The sequence below is a fragment of the Phyllopteryx taeniolatus genome, chromosome 3 (genome assembly GCF_024500385.1).
Source record: "Phyllopteryx taeniolatus isolate TA_2022b chromosome 3, UOR_Ptae_1.2, whole genome shotgun sequence".
NCBI lineage: Eukaryota > Metazoa > Chordata > Actinopteri > Syngnathiformes > Syngnathidae > Phyllopteryx > Phyllopteryx taeniolatus.
This window is the reverse complement of record NC_084504.1, coordinates 24,997,244-25,023,372: the sequence shown is the minus strand read 5'-3', so window position 1 is coordinate 25,023,372 and position 26,129 is coordinate 24,997,244. Positions and strand designations below refer to the sequence as shown.

At 41.4% G+C, this 26,129-nt stretch overlaps 1 protein-coding gene across 4 annotated transcripts in view; it reads right to left on the bottom strand.

Annotated features, from left to right (window-relative positions):
• The window catches only part of pde4d (phosphodiesterase 4D, cAMP-specific), a 217,063-nt gene that overhangs the window by 175,099 nt on the left and 15,835 nt on the right, over positions 1 to 26,129 (bottom strand). For 2 of the 4 annotated variants that reach the window (XM_061767849.1, XM_061767850.1), the window contains exons 2-3: positions 25,389 to 25,493; positions 696 to 934 (exon numbers count right to left, since the gene is read on the bottom strand). In XM_061767849.1, coding sequence (XP_061623833.1) covers positions 696 to 934; positions 25,389 to 25,433 — 284 coding nt within the window. In that variant the 5' untranslated portion in view covers positions 25,434 to 25,493. Of the gene's footprint in view, positions 1 to 695; positions 935 to 14,133; positions 14,649 to 25,388; positions 25,494 to 26,129 lie in introns of those variants that run through there. The other 2 variants (XM_061767846.1, XM_061767848.1) reach the window with 2 other exon arrangements.

The following is a 26,129-nucleotide window of genomic DNA, read 5'->3' as shown; positions in this document are numbered from 1 at the left end:
TCAACATTGTCCCAGATTATCGCACTACTCGTCACTTTAAACTGCATACACTCCTTGAAGTCTCGGCGCCCTTTCCACCGGACTATTGCGAGATTAGTCATTCGGACTGCTCTAAGTGCTAGAGGACTCTACATCTTTTTGCACAATTGTCAAAAAAAAATAATAAATAAATTGTACCGGCATTACCAGATAACTAGCAAGCCTTTATTGCTCAGTGACTGTTTTTTGTCAATGTATTTATGTCTCAAAAGTGTTCTCTGTCAATTGACTGACTGTTGTCGTACTAGAGCGGCTCTAACTACCGGAGACATATTCCTTGTGTGTTTTTTGGACATACTTGGCAAATAAAGATGATTCTGATTCTGATATATTCTCAAAAATTATACATCTTTTGCTCTAGTAAAATATATAACTTAATTCCTGTAATAATACTTCTTTTGTTCTTAAAAAAATATATATATTCATGCAGAGATGTTAGATTTACAGTATGTGATCATACGTGACAATCATGTAAGAGCTTTTAGTTGACCCAAAGCTAAGCACTTTTTTGAATGATATGAGACAATAATTAATTTCAAATTATTTTACAGTTCGATAACCAAAGACCACCTTATTGACAGATACAGTATCAACACAATTTACCCAAAAAGTTTGCAATTTTATACGAAAAACAAAAAGCCTCCATGTCCCCCTACCTGCTGGTGTCAGCGGAGGTGATGGCAATGAGAGGCGGCGTGCGAAGCGGCAGAGTGTTGGGCCGCGGCGGAATGGTGACCGCATCAGTCTCCGGCTTGCGGTCGAAGTACATCTGCTCAGCCTGTCTGAAGGCCAGAGGCGGCAGCTGCACCGTGCGGCAGGACAGCCTCCGCACCAGGAAGGGCTCCATGCAGGAGACCGGCCCTGGCTCTGGGGAATCCATTGAATCGTCACACACCTAAGGAACCAGGGAAAAACGGAACACAATAACTACATTGCGGGGACAAAAATGGGGGGGTCGGGTGGGGTTGCGGGAGGGTGCTAGACTCTGGGAAAAAAAACTGCTCGAGTGAGCAAGATCAAATAGACAATTAACTTCTGTTACCTTGATTCACAGAAATAACCAGAACAACTCAAAATAATCCACAATATCAAAGCCAATGGCATACACGTGGGCCATACAAGTGTCGCAATATGATCAATGCAATCGTTCCCTCTGCCAGTTGCTGATGATAACTGTCACCTTGCATCACAGACACAACCAGAACATCTTGAAATAATCCACAACATCAAAGCCGACAGAACGCAACAGCACGCGACATAGACGTGTCGTAGTATAATCAATGAGACCATCAAGTCTCCTGCCGGTTGTTAATGACAACTGTCAACTCACATCATAGAAATGACCGGAACAGCTCGAAATAATCCGCAACATCAAAGTCCACTGAATGCTCAGTGATACACAAGAATGAACGTGCATTGTAGACGTGTCATACGACAACCCCAATTCCAATGAAGTTTGGACGTTGTCCATCCATCCATCCATTTTCTTTATCGCTTATCCTCACTAGGGTCCCGGGTTGCTGAAGCCTATCCCAGCTTATCCTCACTAGAGCCTATCCCAGCTATCTTCGGACGGGAGGCGGGGTACACCCTGAACCGGTCGCCAGCCAATCGCAGGGCACATAGAAACAAACAACCATTCACACTGACGTTTGCACCTACGGGCAATTTAGAGTCTCCAAGTCATGCATGTTTTTGGGATGTGGGAGGAAACCGGAGTGCCCGGAGAAAACCCATCCAGGCACAGGGAGAACATGCAAACTCCACACAGGCGGGGCCGGGATTTGAACCACGGTCCCCAGAACTTTGAGGCAGATGTGCTAACCAGTCGGTCACCGTGCCGGCTTGGGACATTGTATTAAACATAAATAAAAACAGAATACAATGATTTGAAAATCATGTTCAACCTATATTTAATTGAATACACTACAAAGACAAGATAGTTAATGTTCAAACTGATAAACTTGATTGTTTTTAGCAAATAATCATGAACTTGGAATTTTATGGCTGCAACACGTTCCCAAAAAGTTGGGACAGGGTCATGTTTACCACCTTTTCTTTGAACAACATTCAATAAACGTTTGGGAACTGAGGACACTAATTGTTGAAGCTTTGTAGGTGAAATTCTTTCCCATTCTTGCTTGATGTACAGCTTCAGCTGTTCAACAGTCCTTGTCTTTGTAGTGTATTCAATTAAATATAGGTTGAAAATGATTTGCAAATCATTGTATTCTGTTTTTATTTACGTTTAACACAACGTCCCAACTTAATTGGAATTGGGGTTGTAGACAAATATGTAGCAATTCCGTGGAATTTAGCATATTATGCAAATTACTTTGATGGCCATTTTGGCAGAGAAAGACAAAATTTATCTCAATAACAAGTGCACTTTGGCTATTTATAAAACAATATGTTGATATATTATTTCATGATGTATGGTGGCCATCTTGGAATTTCAGGTGGCTAGCTCTATTTTCTTAAGGTTGCTCCACAGCAAGCATTCTGCCTAATTTCATGCTTGTATGAACAAATTATTGGCTTTACTGTTCCACTGGTATTTTTCCTCAGTAAAATACAGTTTAGAATTGATTTCTATGAATGGAATTCACTTAAGCGAGACATCCTACAAAAAAAAAAAAAAGTCAAACAGAGAAACAAATGTTTCACTCCCCTAAAGGAGCAAAACCCATGACCCGCAACATGACTCAGTTATGCAAAGCTGCTGCTGCTGCTATTTTTAATATGCACTTGTGTCGCTTGCACTCACACGGAGTTGGCTTGATTTTATTGCAAATGATAGAAGGCGCACATAAAGGTGCATAAAGTGAACGGATCACTTACAGTAAATGATTAGCATTCAGTGGCTGCAATGCTGAGAAACTCAAACAGACTCACTCCATTATAGTCAAATAAATGACTCACTTCGTTCAGTCAGGCTTGTGATGTACTGAATTCCGAATCAGAATTCCAGAATGAGTTGCTTTCATTTGTTCGCCCCCCCCCCTCTTATTGAACACACAAAGTGCCCAAGGCTCAGATGGCTGGAAGTGGACAAGATGGAGTTTCATTTAACGACTTCTATTCTTTGTTTTGTTTGGGTTTCCTTTGGTCAAGTGTCCTTTGGGAGTGTAGAACCATAATCAGTTATTTGCCTATTGAGCGCTCGCAGGAGTATCCTTGATTCAGGGTACACTTCAATACGCAGAGGCTGGAACAGCGTGATAAATTGAGGCTGATACAGCGACCATTTATCTTGCTTCAAACGGCGCAGAGTTTTCATTTGCTGCGTATGAATAACGAAGCTCGCTTACCCTGTTAAGTAAGGCTCACACGTCAGCACGTACATTCCGCGCTGCTGTTTTCCAGGTGATAGTTCCACACCATGTGTACAAGCACGGCCGCCACTCACTAAAAAATAGACCCAATAAAATCCACAGCTAGAGATAGTCCCATTTAAACACTTTATTACAAAAAGGTCAAGGTTGTATTAATTGAGACAATTTATTTGCTGTCGGGTCCCCATTCACACCTTATCTTCTCCAAGGTCCAGTAAATCCCACAAAGCACTCCCCTTTTGCAGCGACAATATTTGAGTTAGCGTGCAGTAGTTTGACTGTACAACTATTGTGAGACCTCCATCTATTTAACTAACCAGGCATTGATACACAGGACCTTTAATTTATCCATCCCACCAAGCTTAAAACTGATAGAATGGCGGTTGCTTAAACCTTAAACCACTAATTAGTGTTCTTTGAATAACTGCCCGATTAGTGGTCACTGAATAAAAACTACAAGCTTGTAAACAACCCCCGAAGAGATTAATATAGAAGCTGCTTTAGTAGTGGTTTAAGCAGAAGCATCTTTCTACAGCTCAGCAAATATGATGCGAATTAAGCCTGTTTCGTCTGGCCGGCTTTGGGATCAGGGCCAAGTTGGCAGGGAGGTACGATGAATGATTGGCAGCTCCCGAGCGTTTATACGATGACCTGGTAGATTTCTGTCAGGAAAGTGCAATCTTTGAGCCCCCAATGAGGCTTAACAACACAAAATGACAGGAGGGTACCCCCTGCTAGCAGATGTCAATATCTCAATGTGCCACATCATCCACACACAACACCATCGATCCGTCCAGCCATCCATTTTCTATACTGCATATCCTGTTCAGGGGTCAAGAGGGGGAGGGGGGGAGCCTATCCCAGCTGAACTTGCATCGCTTGAGATTTGAGATCAGCACAGCTTTTGAGTAGAAGATAGAAGAAATCGGAGCAGAAGCCATGCTGTGAGTCAGCGTCGCTCACGATGCATTTCTAAGTTGTATATCTGTAAATAAAGAATTATTTTGCCATCAAAAGCCCTCTCTCAGTCTTGTTTTTGTTGTTTTATATTTGAGGTGTCACAACAGAAACCAACCAATGTTCCACTGATGATTACTAAAGAAAGGAAATGGTTGGGAACAAACTTTTTTTTCTGTTGAAAGAAGAGAGTATACACTTTCTTTTGGGAGGTTCTGTGCTTGTATTGTCACAGAACACAATATTCTGTGGATCTTGAAAAATCGGTCAAAATGCTCTAAAACGGCTGGCAATATGGGGAAACGGCAGGCAGTGAATGAGTTAAGAGCACGTTGTCTTTTTTTTTGATAGTACTGTTTTTAGCATTCACATTCAGAGCTCAGAGAAACTGAAACACAGTCAATTTCTTGTTTAGTTTTGAAAGTGGACAACGAAAATCATAGCCTACAGAGTATGCACAGTTTTAAAGTACACAAAAAGCTAAGAAACACACTGGATGACTCTCACATGATGAATGGAGGTTACAGGTTTGCATAGACTAGATTTACAGTATGAATACTTAAGGATAGATGGATGGCCTGGGCCAATACAATCAAATGATTCTGCCCGATTAGCGTGATGCTCTATTGCGTGAGCAGGAACACACTCAACATCTTTATGAGTCCAAAATATGCTTCGCAGAACATTAACTCGCATGCTCGTGCGCATCCATCAAGATGTCACTTCTCATTCAGAAAGCCATTGAGCTGCCATTTCCACATAATTAGGTGCATTACACTCACTGCCACAGACAGTGACTTGCACTAGGGGAGGGGGACAAGTGAGCCAATTTGATTAACCCTCACTATTTAAGCAGGTTGAAGGTAAAATGTTTAATATCATCTTACAATGAGGTAAACTGTAATAACCTTTAACAGAGTAAATGTGATAAGGAAGAACAAGATATTGATATCATATTGCTTGTATGTGTTTTCCTGTTGCAGTCCTTGAGTGTAACTTGTGTATGCTATGCTAAAGTTCAAGGTTCTGATTTACTGAAGCCAAATAGTGGATACAAATTTGCGTGGTAACTAACATGTTGCACACGCTGTTGATAGGTGTGTGGCACAAGATTTCAAACTTTTACGAGGATCCAAAATAGCGGGCACTAAATTGCGGGTTCACGTAGTCTAAAAGAATCCACGCACTGTTGGCAACCGTTATAAAAATGGCCACAACAGTGTCTATAGGAGACAAGAGTTAACCTGGAAAGCTGCTCTGTGAGATGCCAGCACCAAATGTTATCGTGTGCTGAAATTACCCAGACAAAGGGAAATGGAAACTTCAAAGTTTTTTTCATAGGCGATATGGCATGACTCCTTCTTGTGACTTGACTCCAAGACAGCCCTTAGATCACGCATAAGCTCCAAAATTGCATTGCTGAATCGATAACTTTTGCTGGCTTTGCAAAAAATGGTTACGAGAGGAAATGTTCTCAGCGCCGCCGTTATGTCTCCGCTTTGTATGCTGGTTTGCACCTGCCTTTTAGTTGCTAAAGACGCAAAACCAGCAGGCGTAATTCGTCTCAAAATCACACTGCATTTTCATATGCTCCTTCCATAACGTGCAAAATGAATTGCACAGCAATCGAGCGTCTTTTGGCAGATGCAATCATGGTTGAGCCTGGTTCGTAGATCAGCTTCCACATCTGTTTGCCTGCGCAATCAAGTTTGCGCCTGTTTTTGTACATGCGAACCTTTAGTAAATCAGGCCCCAAATGTCTGAAGAGGCACTTTATGATAAGTGGGATCAGTTAAAGGTTAATTAGCCTGCTGCGACTCTTCTGCATTTGATGTGCCATTCCATTGGTGGTCGAGTCGTGTCATTTGAAATGTGGAAGGTCAAATTTGCTGCTCCACTTACTAGTTTCTGCCTTTGAGTAAACAACTCGTCTTTAAAAAACGTGATTTTATGTGTAGAGGAAAAACGGAATGTGCAGGCCTCTTCTTTTTTAAGATTAATGGTAGTAATCATAGTATGCCTCTGTTGTTTTGGCGTTCTTACATGAGCTTTGCTCAGCAGGTTTGGATCCCTAGTGCTCAATGTTGCTGATGTAGTCTGTGCCAGAAGCATTTGAGTATACTGTTCAAGCTCAAGGACCGAACAAAGAATTTCCATCTATCCATTTTCTAGAGCGCTTGTCGCGGGTGAGCTGGGTTTTATCCCAAGTGACTTTGGGCGAGAGGCAGGGTACATCCTGGACTGTCACAATCAGAAAACGTGTCACAGGTCAACGTGGCCGGATACACCCGTTACCATGGTGACGATAACAACAATGTATCGCGCCAATGCATGGTATTGTGTTGGGGGGAAAAAAAGAACGAAGAGGAAAACCGGTTTATTGTCACCGGCGCTTGGGAGTGGGGTGTCCATTCCAGAAGAGCTTGAAGTATGTCCGAGTACTTTTAATAAAATACGGCTCGTAAACAGGTAACATAATGTTATGTACCCTAGCAAGCTAGCGCTAGCAATAACATTTGTATGTAAACAAGCCGGCGTTCTGTCGAATTATGCTCGAAAGTTTTGGTAAACATTGGTTCGTGTGCGTGAATAAATGCTGACAACAGAGACCAAGTATGTTGACGGCAAGCACGGGAGACCATGCGCCGATCACAATAAGCAATCCTATTGGTTGACGTCGAGGTGCGCTGTCTGAGAGTTGTCGTTGAAATGTCACACGACACGGAAGATATATTTAAAAAAAAAAATAAAAAATCAAACATGTTAGACTTTCCATTTTGGCGCCGCAGGGCTATCGTAGGGCCAAATCGTTGGTCGTGGATTATGTCACACTACAAGAAGTTTTGTCGTTCCATACAAAATATGTTGCCCGCAATAGCTAATAGGGTCACTATCAGGGAGAAAATCACGTACTCTGATCCAGGCATTATGGAGGTAATTCTTGAGATGCTCAGAGCTGAATTCTCAAAAAGCTTGGTCAAATTCCTAATTGTACCGACTTTAGAAGCTGTACGGTAAATATTGATGGCTTGACAACTATACGCTATCATTTTTTAGCATTGGTACGTTATTGTGATTATTGTGGACTATTGCTTTAGTGAGCAATAAATACAAAGAATACAATGTAAAAGAAGTTGTAGCTGAAGGGACCTTGTTTTATGGTGAAGGCATAGCAACGTCTCACACCTGCAGCCTTGACTGCTACCCTCTGCGACATGCCTAAAGAACAATTTATTTTAAGTCTAGAATAATTTGCTGGTTTCACAGAGCCTTTATTTGGTGTCATGGCGGCTGCCAGAGAGCATAACAAATCTCCTCCTGTTCAACTCTGCAACTCTGGGGAAGCTGAACATAAACTGAAGAGGACATCCTGTTTTTAACTTCTGATACCAAGTGCCTTAATAATGCACTTTCACAACACAATTTGAACAGATATGCTTGCTATAGGACAGAATCTAAATATAGGCGAGAAAGTTCTATAGCAAAGTGGAACTAAAATGGAACAAGCCTGAGATGGTCTTGTTGGGAGAACTACTGCATGCCAATAAAGTTTGATTTCAAACCATCGCTATGCAAATCTTATTGTACCTCATTCCTATTCGACCAAAATATCTCCTCTGCTGTACTACAAACCTTCGGCATCAACATATCGCCCAAGACTTCAGCATACCTCAGGATTAATGCACTTCTTCTTTGGCTTTTTTGAAACACTTATTCCAACAGAAGGAGCTTCAAGAAGGGAAGAATATAAAGAGGAAGTTACACAAAGAAAGCAGACTTATTCAAAATCAAGGCAAAAAAAAAAAAAAATCAAGGTTTTATTTGTTTATTTTTTTTCTTGTTGCTTTTGTTTTTTCTTAATGCATTTTGGGTGGTTAATTTCTTTTTAGATTCATTTGACAATAATGTTTTAAAATGCAAAGCTGCTCATTACGCCTTTGCCATGTGTAGACAGTAAAGAATGTTAAAATGTTACTTTAAACATTGACTTTACCTTTACAGTACTACAGTGTTAATGGTGGCCACAGTTTGGACACAAAATTGATTTTCCATTGTTTCCTAAGTGAAAAAAAATTGATGGTGTTCCACTGTCCACGTTTTTCTTTGCAACCTCAGTTCTCCATACAATCCTCCGGCCTGCTTTTCATCCTGAAAACCAAACAGCTGGCATTTTTTTCCCCATGGGTCTCCATTTCCAATCAGGTTGTATCATGGATGCTATTAAATGTTTTAAAGCTACGCTTTGTTTCATGCATAATTTATGAATTAATTCATATCAATTAGACAGCTCTGTCAGCAAAGAGGAAGCCATTTCGCCTGAATTTTTCATTATTTCTGTTCTCCTACTGAGTGGTTCAGGTGACAACAAATATTGGAGTTTGTTTGGGTTTTCCACTTTTGCATGAGTTTACGGTACATTTGACACTGTGGTACAACTTTATGGAAGAGCTGGCCAAGCAATTCTAAAAACAAATAAAACTTCTGGGGAACTGTCGTAAAAAGCATAAAAACATTTAACTCACAAATGTTCAGAATATACACACTGTTCCCAAAAAAAGACATTTTGTAGTCTAATAACACAGCTAATTCTCACTCAAATAATCTCACATTTTAACTAGATACATAAAAACTAACGAGCTTGAATGTTTTAAGTTTCGATATTGATGATGTTAGTTTAATGTTGTTTTTTCTTTTTTTTTCAGGGTGAAGAATGACATTCACTAGCAAAAGGCATTTTGAGTGTTGAAATATGCTTGGACACAGGCAAACGAGTGTTCAATGTGCATTTCTGAGGAAATTCAATAAAAATACACCAGCTGCAAAGTAGATTTAAACACGGCACAAAAAGAAAATGTGTTTTGTGTCACAGGTGGTACACAACTTTTTCACATTTTATACAGTATGTTATCTTTATCTGTTTGAATATGTTAAAATTAAAATAGTAGTAGACCTCAGTGTTTATCAAAAACAAGACAGAGGTTTCACTCCCAAGATGTATATTTAATATTATTGTAAGCCAGTGTAACACTTTGCACAGTTAGAACAATAACACTGCACTTATAGAAGAAAACAAAAACAAAAAAACAATACATATATAATGATTCAATTCAAATGTATTGCACATAAGGTAAAACAAAATTTTACCTGAATAAATGTTTAAAAGCAAACACTTCTTAAAGATTAAATGCAAATGTATTGAACTTAAAAGTTAAATACAACTGAACTATATTGCAATGATTATTTCACGTACGACTAATGAGTGACTTCCGACATGTAGATGCGCAGATATTCATATGTAAAATGAGGTCAACTTTTTGGGAATATCCTAAAAATATTTGGTAGATCATCATATTTGTTTGGGATACATTTGGAAGACTTACACAGATAGCAAAAAAGGTTGCACCTCATTATTGTAGACCCAGCTCAGAACTAAATGAAATAAATCACTCCCACGTTCTAAAAACTTGTATGTTAAGTTAATTAAAGACTAAATTGCGCACAGTTGTGAATGTGAGTGTGAATGTTTGTTTGTCTATAAGTTCCCTGATTGGCTGATTGGCCCCACAGTCCGATGGGATGTGATCCAGCTCACCAGCGACACTATTAAAGAATAGTGGTATAGATAATGGTTTGGTTAGCAAATGAAATAACATTTTAAAAAAATATTAATAAATGGAAGGACTTCAGCATTTGTTGCTGTTTGGAATGTCTCACTTTCGTTATACATTTTGCTGCTTATCCTATCTGCACCATCTGCTCCAAGCGTTGCAATCTTGCCTGAATCCAAGAGGCCCCTTCCCTGATTTCCTCTCTGGGTTTCTCACTGTGAGCTCGCTGAAGGGGTCGCAATAAATATGAGAATTCGTCACCATCGCATGGAGCCACGGGCCAACCCGTGCACAGGATTCCAAAAAAGCGCAACTTTTCATCAGCAGTGCCATCATCCATCTCTGCGCAATGAATTTAGCAATCGACTCTATCAGACAGTGAATCTTAAATGAATTTCAAATAAAGCCCGGGGAGTGAGGCGACGGAAAATGATCTGGAAAGAAGTTAAAGAGAGGGAAGGACGGAGAAGATGAATAAGAAAGATTGCAATTGGACGAGAAGTGCTCAATCACCAGCTTCGAAAAAAGAGATTCAGGGTTCACATTTTTCTGCCAGCAGTCCCGGCCGACGGAACAATGTTCTTGAAACACACTCGCAGCAAGCTTTTGTTTACAATTTATTGATAGCTTCTTTTGTGTCTCGTTGCCTCCAAGGTAAAGGCCTGTGATTCCGTTCGGTAAATGTGATATGAACATTCCACATTCAATGGTGGGAAGTAACAAAGTACAAATACCGGTACTTTGGCACTGTACTTGAGTAGATTTGTCAGGTATCTGTACTTGATCTCTACTGCATTTATATTTCCGACGACTTTTACTTCTGCTCCATACATTCCCTACATTTCGACTCCTTACTTTGTCAAGATAGGCTTGCTGCTTTTTTCAACTTCCACGAATGACAACAAAATGCAAAATAAGATGTAACCGCAGTTAAGATCTTGATTGCTCCAAGAATCGTGGCAAATGCGTTGGTTCTTGCGCCAGCCACACAAAAAAACCCACCAAATTCAAAGAAAAACACACAGCTAAAGTGTATTATTTCAGTTGTTATCATTACCTAATTTAGCATTTTTTGTAATGTTGTTTTGTTTTACTCATGCAGTCCACATTATTCTGTCTTAGTACAAGCTAGTTAATGAGAAAAAAAATATTTTGTGTGCAGTTTTGATCAAAATGGGTATTTTATATACAACCCCAATTCCAATGAAGTTGGGACGTTGTGTTAAACATAAATAAAAACAGAATATAATGATTTGCAAATCATGTTCAACCTATATTTAATTGAATACACTACAAAGACAAGATATTTAAGGTTCAAACTGATAAACTTAATTGTTTTTAGCAAATAATCATTAACTTTGAATTTTATGGCCGCAACACATTCCAAAAAAGCTTGGACAGGGTCATGTTTACCACTGTGTTACATCACCTTTTCTTTAACAACATTCAATAAAAGTTTGGGAACAGAGGACACTAATTGTTGAAGCTTTGTAGGAGGAATTCTTTCCCATTATTGCTTGATGTACAGCTTCAGCTGTTCAACAGTCCGGGGCCTCCGTTGTCGTATTTTACGCTTCATAATGCACCGCACATTTTCAATGGGAGACAGGTCTGTACTGCAGGCAGGCCAGTCGAGTACCCGCACTCTTTTACTACAAAGCCACGCTGTTGTAACACATGCAGAAAGTGGTTTGGCATTGTCTTGCTGAAATAAGCAGGGACGACCATGAAAAAGACGTTGCTTGGATGGCAGCATATCTTTCTCCAAAACCTGTATGTACCTTTCAGCATTAATGGTGCCTTCACAGATGTGTTAGTTACCCATGCCATTGGCACTAACACAGCCCCATACCATCACAGATGGTTTTTGAACTTTGTGTCCATAACAGTCGGGATTGTTCTTTTCCTCTTTTGCCCGGAGGACACGACGTCCACAATTTCCAAAAACAATTTGAAATGTGGACTCGTGGGATCACAGAACATTTTTCCACTTTGCATCAGTCCATCTTAGATATGCTCGGGCCCAGAGAAGCTGGCGGCGTTTCTGGGTGTTGTTGATAAATGGCTTTTGGTTTGCATAGTAGAGTTTCAAGTTGCACTTACGGATGTAGCGCCGAACTGTATTTACTGACATTGGTTTTCTGATGTGTACCTGAGCCCATGTGGTGATATCCTTTTCACATTGATGTCAGTTTTTGATGCAGTGCCGCCTGAGGGATCGAAGGTCACGGGCATTCAATGTTGGTTTTCGGCCTTGCTGCTTACATGCAGTGATTTCTCCAGATTCTCCGAACCTTTTGATGATATTATGGACCGTAGATGATGAAATCCGTAAATTGCTTACAATTGTACATTGTCCTTAAACTGTTCGACTATTTTCTCACGTACTTGTTCACAAAAAGGTGAATCTCGCCCCATCTTTGCTTGTGAATGACTGAGCAATTCAGGGAAGCTCCTTTTAGACCCAATCATGGCACCCACCTGTACCCAATTAGCCTGTTCGTCTGTGGGATGTTCCAAACATCTTTTTTGCCACCTGTCCCAGGTTTTTTGGAACGTGTTGCAGCCATAAAATTCTAAGTTAATGATTATTTGCTAAAAACAATCAAGTTTATCAGTTTGAACATTAAATATCTCGTCTTTGTAGTGTATTCAATTAAATATAGGTTGAACATGATTTGCAAATCATTGTATTCTGTTTTTATTTATGTTTAACACAACGTCCCAACTTCATTGGAATTGGGGTTGTAGTTGACCGTTCAAAAATAAGTTTCACTTTTGTACTTTACGTTTACCTGAAGAGTTCAATCAGTATTTCTTTCGCTAGATTATCATCTACTCAAATACAGAGTGTGAGTACTTTTGCCACCCTTGTACACATTCATTCGCACACAAACATACACACGTGGTCTTGCAGCTGGAGTAAAAGCAGAGGTTTATCTGCTGCACCCTGGAATTTACAGCCAGGGTGTTTATGTCGTCAAAAAGTATGGCCGTCTCTCTAACAGATACAGTTCCGTAATTAGTCGCCGGGTGCGTCATCCGCAAACAAACGCATCTCTCTTCCCCACTTAGGACAAATAAATGCCTCACTTTTCCCATTAGGAAAAAAACTAATGAGCTCAGTTTATAGGCTGGTTTGTTGACACAAATTAAAAAAATAAATAGTTGGTCGATAATTAAAGAGTGGTGTCCAACCGCATGTTGTAATGAGTACATTATTAAAGATGTTTTTAAATGATGATTAGAGTTCCGGTAGACGCTGACATGTGATCACGCCACAGTGGTGTGTATGTGTCCACGTTTATGCTTTATTTTGTTTTTAAACACCAGTTTAGAGAAATTTAGTGGGTTTAATATCCATCCATCCATTTTCTGTACCCCTTATCCTCACTAGGGTCGCTTGCTGGACCCTATCCCAGCAATCTTCGGGCGAGAGGCGGTTTACACCCTGAACTGGTTTGCCAGCCAATCGCAGGGCACATTTAAACAAACAACCATTCAGAATCAGAATCATCTTTATTTCGCCAAGTATGTCAAAAGCACACAAGGAATTTGTCTCCGGTAGTTGGAGCCACTCTAGTATGACAACAGACACTCAATTGACAGAGAATACTTTTGAGACATAAAGACATTAAGAAAAACAGTCACTGACCAATAAAAGGATGCCTAGTAATCTGGTAATGTCGGTACTTTTTTTTTTTTTGACAATTTTGACAAAAGGATGCAGAGTTCTCTAGCAATGAAAGCAGTTTGAATGACTAATAGAGCAATAGTCCGGTGCAATGACCATTGTGCAAAGGGCGCTGAGACTACAAAAAAATGTATGCAGTTTAGAGTGACTAGTAGTGCGATAATCTGGGACAATGTCGATTGTGCAAATGTTGCAGATATTACTCAGTCGATTGTGCAAAAGGTGCAGATGCTACTCAGGCACATGTGTGGCCAGTATTGGTCAACAATAGATATGCAAATAGTGCAGCGTGGCGAGACTACTACAGTGAGTGTACGAGTACTGTATAATTGGACCGACAGAAATGTGACAATAAACTCAAGACAAAAAGAATAATTGGCAGCATGTTGCAATGGAATTTTAAGTTAACTGTTTAAGAACTTAATGGCAAGATGGAAGAAGCTGTTGGAATGTCTGCTAGTTCTGCTAGTTTTAGTTTGGATTGTTCAGTAGCGCCTACCTGAGTGAAGAAGCTGGAAGAGCTGGTGACCAGGATGTGGAGGGTCCAAGAGGATTTTGTTACTTCTGGCAGCATGCAAGTCCTCAAGGGTGGGTAAGGGGTACCGACAATCTTTTCAGCAGTTTTGATTGTCCGTTGCAGTCGGAGTTTGTCCATTTTTGTAGCAGCATCAAACCAGACTGTGATGGAAGAACACAGGACTGATTCGATGACCGCTGTGTAGAACTGCCTCAGCAGCTCCTGTGGCAGGCCGTGCTTCCTCAGAAGCTGCAGGAAGTACATCCTTTGCTGGGACTTTTTGAGGATGGAGTTGATTTTGAACTCCCACTTCAGGTCCTGAGAGACTGTAATTCCCAGGAACTTGAAGGTCTCGACGGTTGACACAGGCAGTTGGACAGCGTGAGGGCCAGCTCTGGCGAAGGATGCCTCCTGAAGTCCACAATCATCTCTACAGTCTTGAGCGTGTTCAGCTCCAGGTTGTGTCGGCCGCACCACAGCTCCAGCCGCTCCACTTCCTGTCGATACGCAGACTCGTCACCGTCTTTGATGAGACCGATGACTGTGGTGTCATCTGCAAACTTCAGGAGTTCGCACTCACATTCACACCTATGGGCAATTTAGAGTCTTCAATTAACCTACCATGCATGTTTTTGGGATGTGGGAGGAAACCGGAGTACCCGGAGAAACCCCACACAAGCACGGGGAGAACATGCAAACTCCACACAGGCGAGGCCGGGATTTGAACCCCGGTCCTCAGAACTGTGAGCCAGATGTGCTAACCAGTCGACCAGCGTGTCACCAGGGGGTTTATTATTATTCCAAAAAATGCCTTTCGCCCTAAGACGTCTCACCTTATGTGCCCCTGTTTAATAAATGCCCCTGGCCACTGCATGATGAAATATGGTATTTGGTTATATGGCCCTGAACTATGATCTCTCACAGCTTTTTCTTAACAGATGAACTTTATTGAACTTTTTTTCTTGTGTGTTGTCTGAAAACCATTGCAAGGATGGTCGGAATTTAAAGTGGTCGTGGTTAAGACAGAAAAGCAGATATGTTGTCATTCCTGCTTTTTTTTTTTCTTTTCCCCCAGAATGGTCAGCTGTCAAATAACAGATACTTTTGAGGATAATATGGCCAAGGTTCCGAGGAAGAATGAAGACCTCTGCATTGCATCGTGTAATGTAAGGAATATAGAGATACACAAATAGCGAGTAATTCATTGCAAGATGTAGCGAGACATGGAGACCATATACCAGACAACCCATATTATGAGTTGTCCAATCCATCCATCATGAGCCAGTGAGTTGGAACTTTTGGGGGGAGCAGTGTAGGGCAACGAATGCAGCACATTTTCTGTAATTTTGTACCAAAATTCAGTGTCACAGAACAGAAATGAAGAGAAAGAAAGAACATCCCGCTTGCAATTTATTCCATCTTGATACAGTAAGGCTGAAGTGGGAAGGAAATCCACTGTGTCAGCCATGAATTGAAAGCTGCTAAACTTTTGACACCGATGGCATGGCGGCTTCATCGCGCCATGAAATCTCCATAACGACCTTCCAGAGAAGAGTTCACACATCACTCTTCATACATCAAGCCAACACTCTCGCTGAGCATGCTGCCAAACACCTGCGAGATTAATCACACTTTAAATGCGCTCAACGGGCTGTGAAATGAGAATGGTGGGTGGCTGGCGATGTTTTCTTTTAAACTAGCTTTAAATAATAAATAAGTAGCGGGCCTGCTTACCTCTCTACCTCAACACGACGCCAGGACTTGCTTGGTCAGGCGAGCAGACAAACAGACACAATCGAGTATTTTGGGACCAGATTGCTAAAACAAATGTGTCTCAGCAGGTTTAAGAGAAGGGACACATAGAATCTCACCCGCTGCATGAAGCTGGCTACTAACTTATTTAATTGTTTCAAATATGCAGCGGATTGCTCACCGCCCTCATGAATAAAGAAGCAGGTAGATAGGCAGTGGCTCAAAAAGAAATCAATTGGCCTGGCCAATCACTGATAAAGAGGACACTGGTAGCAGTTACAGTCGCTCTTTATAATGGAGTAAAATGTTCTGGTGAATTACCGAATTTCCTTAAATTCATTACAGCCTCCACTGGTCACTAGTTGAGTCATCCAAAAAAGGCCTCCTTCAATTATGTACATGGCAGTTGAGGAAAATAAAGGCTAACACTAATTGTGGTCTAGATCTGTGTCCTTATGTCAGGGCACGGTTGGAAACGACAAATCAATAACTTGATCGTTGCGATTCAGTCGATTGTGAGGAATCAATTGTTGAAGCGTCTCGAGGCAACTGCATTCTAGTCAACAACGTCCAAGCTGAACTTTGCTGTGACCTCCGAGCAGTATTATTGTGATCTAAACAACAAGGCATGGGAACATGAGTTCAAAACTTTCAAAAAGAGATTCTTCCACTAAAAATACATTGGAAGACAGGGATGCAGTCAAAATAATAATAATAAAAAACAAAATTTGGCCAAGAGGCAAAAGATAGATTTTCCTGTCCCAAGTTGTGAATCCCAATTAGGAACAACTAATATAAATTAGCCGTTGATCCTCAAAATCAAAGCACATGCTAAAAAATATTACAGATTGATACAGCATGTTGAGTCATTAACAATAAAACTGACTTCTACGTATTTTATTAATGGTCATTGAATTGCTACAGGACTATGAATCTCGTTGATTAAACATTAAACACACATTAAACATTACCAACTTGTCAAATCCTATACTAAACTTACATACATCAGTGGCAGCTTAGAAAAAAACATGCACTTTACATGACTATTCTCGACAACCTTCACAATTTGCCATGTGGCCTATTGGAAACATTAATCAAATACCCCTGGTTTAAATTGATCTTTTTAAAGAATAAATATCAAGTTGGGGCAAAGGCAATTGAGGAAATGTCCTTTATTTATTGACTGAGTATTTGTTAACAAAAAAAAAATTGCAACAAAAGTAAAGTACAGAGTGTCTATTAAAAAATAATATTCATTCTTAGAAGAAAAAAATAAACATTCCTTTTTTGGCAGGGTTTGTTTTTTACTGTACATGTCTGTGGAATCTCACTCCATTCACTTTGCACCAGTCGATGTTAGAAGTAAATATATACATTTTGGGGGGCAAAATTGTCCCTCACTGAACTTTGCTCTTGTGATGTTGTCTTCTTCAAACGAATTGCACCTTCTGCTACCAAATACTGTAGTATGCTTCGCTTAGACACAAGTACGCAAAATTAACAAAATGAATATACTAAGTACTTTGGTTCATCCCTACTCACAAGCACAAAGTACAAATAGACGCTACCTGTAGAGGAGCTATAATGAATCATCCGCCTTTTCATTCCATTGTTCCATATCATGACTGTTTATTTGCTGCAGCTGTTACTTTTCCATCTCTCTTATGATGTTGTCCTGCACTGATGCTGCTCAATCTAATTTCCCGGCTCTCCTCATTTAATATCGGGTCACCCCCTTTTGCGCTCGTGTGCCTCCCGGCCTTCACCTGCATGTACTTTTTTTATTTTTTTATTATTATTATTTATTGCGGTTTAAATGCAGCCCTATGGGGGGCACAAGCCAGTGCAAACTGTAGGCCGGTCCCAAGCCCGGATAAATGCAGAGGGTTGCGTCAGGAAGGTCATCCGGCTTAAAACTTTGCCAAACAAATATGAGCGTTCATCCAAAGAATTACCTACTGGATCGGTCGTGTCCCGAGTTAACAACGTGCAAAAACAAATTCAGCTACTGTGGGTCGAAGTTGAAGAAGAAGAATAGGTGGAAAGCGGGTTCTTCGGCAGAAAGAGAAGAGGAAAGCAATGAGCCTAGAACTGAATGTGGGGACTTTGAATGTTGGGACTATGACGGGAAAATCTCGGGAGTTGGTTGACATGATGATTAAGAGAAAGGTTGATATATCGTGTGTCCAGGAGACCAGGTGGAAAGACAGTAAGACTAGAAGTTTAGGGGCAGGGTTTAAATTATTTTACCTTGGTGTAGAGGGGAAGAGAAATGGAGTTGGGGTTATTTTAAAGGAAGAGTTGGCTAAGAATGTCTTGGAGGTGAAAAGAGTATCAGATCAAGTGATGAGGCTGAAACTTGAAATTGAGGGTGTAATGTGATTAGTGGCTATGCCCCACAGGTAGGATGTGACCTAGAGGTGAAAGAGAAATTCTGGAAGGAGCTAGACAAAGTAGTTCTGAGCATGACAGACAGAGAGAGAGTCGTGATTGGTGCAGATTGTAATGGACATGTTGGTGAAGGAAATAGGGGTGATGAAGAAGTGATGGGTAAGTACGGCATCCAGGAAAGGAACTTGGAGGGACAGATGGTGGTAGACTTTGCAAAAAGGATGCAAATGGCTGTAGTGAACAATTTTTTTCCAGAAGAGGCAGGAACATAGGGTGACCTACAAGAGCAGAGGTAGAAGCACGCAGGAGGATTACATCTTGTGCAGACGATGTAACCTGACGGAGGTTACCGACTGTAAGGTAGTGGTAGGGGAGAGTGTGGCTAGACAGCATAGGATGGTGGTGTGTAAGATGACTCTAGTGGTGGGGAGGAAGATTGGGAAGACAAAGGCAGAGCAGAGAACCATGTGGTGGAAGCTGAGGAGACAGGCTCTCGGTGGACAGGAGGAGATTCCAGAAGACTGGACCACTGCAGCTAAGGTGACCAGAGAGGCAGGCAGGAGAGTACTTGGTGTATCCTCTGGCAGGAAAGGAGAGAAGGAGACTTGGTGGTGGAACCTCACAGTACAGGATAATCATACAAGGAAAAAGGTTAGCTAAGAAGAAGTGGGACACTGAGAGGACCGAGGAGATGCGAAAGAGATGCGACATAGGGCAAAGGTAGAGGTGGAAAAGGCCAAACAAGAGACATATGATTACATGTATGCCACGTTGGACACTAAAGAAGGAGAAAAGAATCTATACAGGTTGGCCAGACAGAGGGATAGAGATGGGAAGGATGTGCAGCAGGTTAGGGTGATTAAGGATAGAGATGGAAATATGTTGACTGGTGCCAGTAGTGTGCTAGATAGATGGAAAGAATACTTGGAGGAGTTGATGAATGAGGAAAATGAGAGAAGGGAGGGAGAAGAGGAAAGTGTGGTGGACCAGGAAGTGGCACTGATTAGTAAGGGGGAAGTTAGAAAGGCATTAAAGAGGATGAAAAATGGAAAGGCAGTTGGTCCTGATGACATTCCTGTGGAGGTATGGAAGCATCTAGGAGAGGTTGCTGTGGAGTTTTTGACCAGCTTGTTTAATAGAATTCTAACCCGTGAGAAGATTCCTGAGGAATGGAGGAAAAGTGTGCTGGTGCCCATTTTTAACAACAAGGGTGATGTGCAGAGCTGTGGGAACTATAGAGGAATAAAGTTGATGAGCCACACAATGAAGTCATGGGAAAGAGTAGTGGAGGCTAGACTCAGGACAGAAGTGAGTATTTGCGAGCAACAGTTTGGTTTCATGCCTAGAAAGAGTACCATAGATGCATTATTTGCCTTGAGCATGTTGATGGAAAAGTACAGAGGACAGAAGGAGCTACATTGTGTCTTTGTAGATCTAGAGAAAGCCTATGACAGAGTACCCAGAGAGGAACTGTGGTACTGCATGCGTATGTCTGGAGTGGCAGAGAAGTATGTTAGAATAATACAGGACATGTACGAGAGCAGCAGAACAGTGGTGAGGTGTGCTGCAGGTGTGACAGACGAATTTAAGGTGGAGGTGGGACTGCATCAGGGATCAGCCCAAAGCCCCTTCCTGTTTGCAGTGGTCATGGATAGGCTGACAGATGAGGTTAGACTGGAATCCCCGTGGACAATGGTGTTTGCAGATGACATTGTGATCTGCAGTGAAAGCAGGGAGCAGGTGGAGGAACAGTTAGAAAGATGGAGGCATGCACTGGAAAACAGAGGAATGAAGATTAGCCGAAGTAAAACAGAATATATGTACATGAATGAGAGGGGTGGTGGGGGAAGAGTGAGGCTACAGGGAGAAGAGATAGCAAGGGTGGAGGACTTTAAATACTTGGGGTCAACCGTCCAGAGCAATGGTGAGTGTGGTCAGGAAGTTAAGAAACGGGTCCAAGCAGGTTGGAACGGGTGGAGGAAGGTGTCAGGTGTGTTATGTGACAGCTGCTAGGATGAAGAGCAAAGTTTATAAAAAAGTAGTGAGGCCAGCCATGATGTCCGGATTAGAGACAGTGGCATTGAAAAAACAACAGGAAGCAGAGCTGGAGGTGGCGGAAATGAAGATGGTGAGGTTCACGCTCGGAGTGACCAGGTTGGATAAAATTAGAAATGAGCTCATCAGAGGGACAGCCAAGGTATGATGTTTTGGAGACAAAGTTAGAGAGAGCAGACTTCAATGGTTTGGACACGTCCAGGGGAGAAATAGTGAGTGTATTGGTAGAAGGATGATGGGGTTGGAGCTGCCAGGCAGGAGAGCTAGAGGAAGACCAAAGAGAAGGTTGATGGACGTTGTGAGGGAAGACATGAGGGCAGTTGGTGTTCGAGAGGAGGATGCAGGAGATAGGCTTACATGGAATAGGATGACGCGCTGTGGCGACCCCTAAAGAGAAAAAGAAGATTATTTATTGCGGTTTCATTTGACTTAACAAATTAAAATCCTATTTTTTGTCCGTTACCACGCATGAAATGAAATCCCTCTCCATCATCTATATATGGTCACCTGGCTCCAAGCCCACTCTGGGCGCTCTAAGTGAAGACCAAGATGTATGTGCGCGCGAAGGAGACGGCGAGGTGCTTTTGGCCCATTCTTTCGACGCATTCATAGGGGCTACGGTTGCATCTGTGTTGCCATGGCGACACTGATAAGGTGACTCATGACTATTCATCAATAGCAGCGCCTGATTGGACGGGCTACCCCCAAGAGCGTCATGAGAGGGACCGCGCTGATGAACGCGTTCCCTGCACTACCTCCGTAGGGCCTCCGTGTTTGCGTCCTAAACTTTGCCGCCTTTAATTACCTGTCCTCTTGATGTGCACGCCTTTCTTTTCTCGACCTTTACCCGATAGTGTCACTCAGCTTGACTGATGAAGATATCCAGTAATTAACTAGGGCTGACCTTGCGAAATTTATTGCACATAACCCTCGTTTATTTCTAATCAAGCCATCTGTCCAATATCCTTTACTCATAGCCACTGGATTGCGTTAAGGATGTGTTTTATTTCACAATTTAAAACAGTTGCCAGGTATTTTAAAAACATGCCTGAAACATGCCCATGAAAAAAAATAAAAATAAACAAAAATGTTTAAATAAATAAATACAAAAAATTATCCATCCATCCATTTTCTGAGCCGCTTATCCTCACAAGAGTCACGGGAGTGCTGGAGCCTATCCCAGCTATCATCGGGCAGGAGGCGGGATACACCCGAACTGGTTGCCAGCCAATCGCAGGGCACATAGAAACAAACAACCATTCGCACTCACATTCACACCTACGGGCAATTTAGAGTCTTCAATTAACCTACCATGTATGTTTTGGGGATGTGGGAGGAAACCGGAGTGCCCGGAGAAAACCCACACAGGCACGGGGAGAACATGCAAACTCCACACAGGCGGGGCCGGGGATTGAACCCCGGACCGCAGAACTGTGAGGCAGACGCTCTAACCAGTCGTTCACCGTGCCGCCAAAATTCATAAATAAATAACAATAAAAGAAAAAAATATTTTTAACATACCTGGCAGGTATGTTAAAAATAAACATACCTGCCAGTGACTATATCTACTGTATATATATAAAACTATATAACTAGGCAACTAAATCCTACCCCATATACTTGTGAGAAAACGGGAACAAGAGTAGCTTGTACTCGTAGGAGCAGACCCTAGAGTGAGTCGAAAGCGAGCGCACATAATGACAATGATTGCATTTTTACTCATGGAGGGAGTATTTCATACAGTATACTGTTGGCACATTGACACACCACCAAACACAAATACTCCTGCTCGCCACTGTGTCGACAACTTTACCCCAAGCAAATATACGCCGGGCTGCGGCCCTCGCTTGAAAGTGGCTCTGGATTTTCACCCAGCTGAGTTGATCATGAGAAATTTGGTGTGGGGGTTGGTTATTATGTAACATAATATCTGTAGTATGGCTCACTAACAGACACATTTTCAGTAATAGGTGAATAACAAAAAAATTCACACTTGATGGGCGGGCAGGCACTCCACAGTCACTACTATTTGTATACAAGCAATTAGAAAGTACATTTTCCATTATACGTCCCTTTTGAAAGTAAGTTTATAAGAATGCTACAGAGGGTTTGCCTGTAATCACACATTTACACGCATGCATGCTTGTGCAGTTGGGACCAAAGTGCGCGCAGATTAACGTCCTTTTCCAAGGTCAGAGTCAAGCCCATTTTCCAGATGAATCTGCAACATTTCCAGCACCTTGCGGCTGTGATAAATATATTCACACTCCCGCCAGAAGAATAGGAAGAGCGAGGCCAAATTTTTTATTTCGCTGTGGACTGAAAAAAACATGGGTTTCACGTCTAAATTTAACACTTCAGCTTTTATTTCCAGGTACCTCCACCTCTATCGGATACAACACTTGATGACAAAGATGACAAATTGTAATACTTTTAAGACTTTCCCTAGGTTTCAACGCAGCCTCTTTAAGTAGTTGATTTTTATTTATTTTTTGGCAGGTTGGGTGGAGGGGGTGGGAGTACTCCTTTAAACTCTAGGTAGGTAGGCAGGTAAAATGCATGCTCCATAGGGTTTGAGTCTGGAGATTGACTTGACCTTCAACTTCTTACCCCTTTGTTGGTTTGGCAATGTGTTTCTATCTTGCTGCATGATGACGGATCTCCCCATCAATTTGTTTGCATCTTTCTTGAAACTGGTGGACAAAATGTTTCTGAAGACTTTTGAGTTCATTTTACTGCTTCCATCATGTTGTCCATCAATGAGTAAACTGGGGTGGGGGGGGGTTGGGAGCCCTGACAACCTCAGCTGTGTTTGGCAGATGAGCCTGTATTTTTGGGATCATGAGCAGATAATTTTTTTCTGAAGCTTTAGCTTTTCCATTACCATGGTAAGGTACCTTTGTGTCATCAGTCCATAAAACTTTGAACTTGAATTGTTCAGACTAATCTGTAATTTTCTAAGCAAATTCCAGCCTGGCCTTCCTTTTCTTCCTGCAAATGAGTGGTTTGCATCATCTGGAGTAGCCTCTGTACTCTGTACAATGTTCTTATTAATTGTTAGTTCTTGCACAATTTCAAGAACGTTTTAACCATGGAAAGCACTCTTCTTCAAAAGTACAGGACATCAGGTCATAGGCAGGCCAGTGGAGGTTCTGTATCGACCCTCCCGCGTGTTTGGGGACCATCTCCGGGGCTCCTATCAGTTGGACGTGCCTAGAAAACTTCCATTATAGGGGGCATTCTCATCAGGGGCCTCAACTCTCTCAGTTAAATCCTCGATGCAAAGAAGCTGCACACAGCTTTACTTGCTATTCTCTGAGCCAAAGAAACCCAAGTCAAGACTTCAACTTAATTCTGATGTTTTCTTTTGGTGACACACATTCATAAACACGTTTAAGTAAAAGTACTTTATGAATCGAAACAACCAATTAAAACATGTTTAATAACACTACAGTATGTGAATAACGACTATCTCTACTGAAGATACCACCAGAACTGTCCTTCAAATGAGGTACTGCACATCCACTTTATACCACGCCTCCTCCATTTTGTAATGGAAATAAGTTTTAGTGACCCATAGTGTCGACAACCTTGGACTGTGAGAGGAATGTTTTGAACAGATGATTGACAAAGAATAATTTTTGCTAAACCGAGTTTGCTTGATGTGTGCAGGTCAGAATAAAGTTCCCAATAAACTATGCATTCCTTGGATTTCAATGTTAATGCCTTGTTTTCATGACATTGTGAGATTTGTGGAAATGTAATTTTACCTTGTAATACATTGTTACATACTGAGAACAAACGCTTATCAATATTGGTTTGTCAGTGAGAGCACACGTAGGTGTTTGAACCTCTTCAAAATAGCAAAATGTGAAAATATTGCGATGGCTATGAAAACGTAGATCTGATTCTGTCTAGTAACAATCATTTTCTTTGTATTTTAATTTAAAAAATGCTGCTGTAAATAATTTTTTATAGCTCCTATAAAAATATAAATCTAAAATTATTGTCATCACACAGAGGTGATATTTGAGTTTAAAAGTGAAAGTGATTCTGAACACAGCCGCATTCCAGTTGAAGGAGGGTGTGAACAGTTGCACAACCACATTATTTGAGTTTCCTATTTTTACTTCCCATCTTCAAAAGATTATTTTTTTTTTTTAAACTGTTCAATTGAGTTGTACAGGTTATTGCTCACACAAAATGTTCTAATAATTTACTATGGTCTAATGTTTTAATATTTTAAAAATGGCATTTGAACAGGGGTGTTTTAATATCCACTGAAGATGGTGTATTTGTATCAACTGAAACTTGAGGCTCTTTGGGGTAACCCCTGGTTTCCAAACTCAGTGGATCATCATAACCCGACTGTTAATAGTCGTTTTGACATTTCAGTCTCATCTTTCCGCATGATTCATACTTTCAAGTCATGTGACACACACACAGTAACAATGGAAAATGTTTATATTTCACTTTATATTACCGTTTTGGCCTTTTTTCCCCCTCCCATGCACTTCATCTGTGTATCAAATGCATTTCCTCTTTCATGTCAGCCCATTTGGGAGATTTCCATCTCACGGTCAACAGCTATTGAGAAAAATCGAATGTCTTATTCATGCCTGAGAGGAAAAGCCCGGCACCGTCGGCAGCGGGTCAAAGCAAGCCGCATCTCCAGTTAAACACGGCTGCGCCGACCTGTCCGGCTGTTTGCTAAGGACTTCCAGGAAATGTCTTTTAAATCCAGACGGCCCGCGGTGAGTGATGGATAGCTCGCACACAACTCTGACATCGTCTGAGAAGGACACATTATGCTCTGGGGCCGGTTTTCTGCACAGGGTACAATGTGACTTCATCGCATTGAGCGGCCAATGAACACAACCATGTATTTTAAAATCTTGGTTAAAAACCTGAATATGGGCCCTTGTACAAAAGCCTTAATAAAGATAATTTTCATAATGATTAGTGAAGCGACAAGTGGGATTGAAATAAAAAAAAAAAAAAAAAAGACATAAAATGTGAATAAGGTGCATTTTACTCACGCTGTCCCACTGGGTGTCATCAAGGGACAGGTCATTTTTTTGCATGGTGTGCGCAACCTCCGAAAACAAGGCAGGGCTCACTTACAGAGTTAATCAGGAAGGGTGCTGGTAAAGAAGAAAAAGAAGAACATTATTTATGTGTTGGGCAAGAAGCTTGACAAGACGTTCTAATAGCATATGTACATTAACAATTGAAAAACCACATTAAGATTTTTGGGTTGATCCATGGTGCTGTGGTTTCCTTGACAACCAAGTGTGTGTACTGTATATAATGTGTGTGTGTGTGCGTGTGTGTGTGCGTGTGAGTGTGAGTGTGTGTGTGTGTGTGGGGGGGGGGGGGGGGCGGGGGGGGGGGGGTCATACAAGGATTCACTGAGCTATTAGAATGCATTAGGCTGTAAAAGGTAAAGGTCAGTGAATTAACAGCCAGAGTTACACAAGCCTGTTTTGTTTACCAGGCCTAATAGCCCCCAGCCTCCCTCTCTTTTTATTGTCTTTTTCTGACATGACTGAACCGAATGTTCCGCACCGAGTGGAGAACGTCGAGTGAAAAATCCCAAAGAACTGAAAGTGGAAAGACAAATCTAATTGCACCACGACTTGATTGAACTGTGCCCACACGGTCTATTTGCATCTCAACATTCCGATCACATTTCCTCTTGTTGCTATCAACAGGTCAGCAGGCAACCGTCCTCTCGATAAAGTTGGATACGTGGAAGCGTTCCCCAATAATACCTGAAG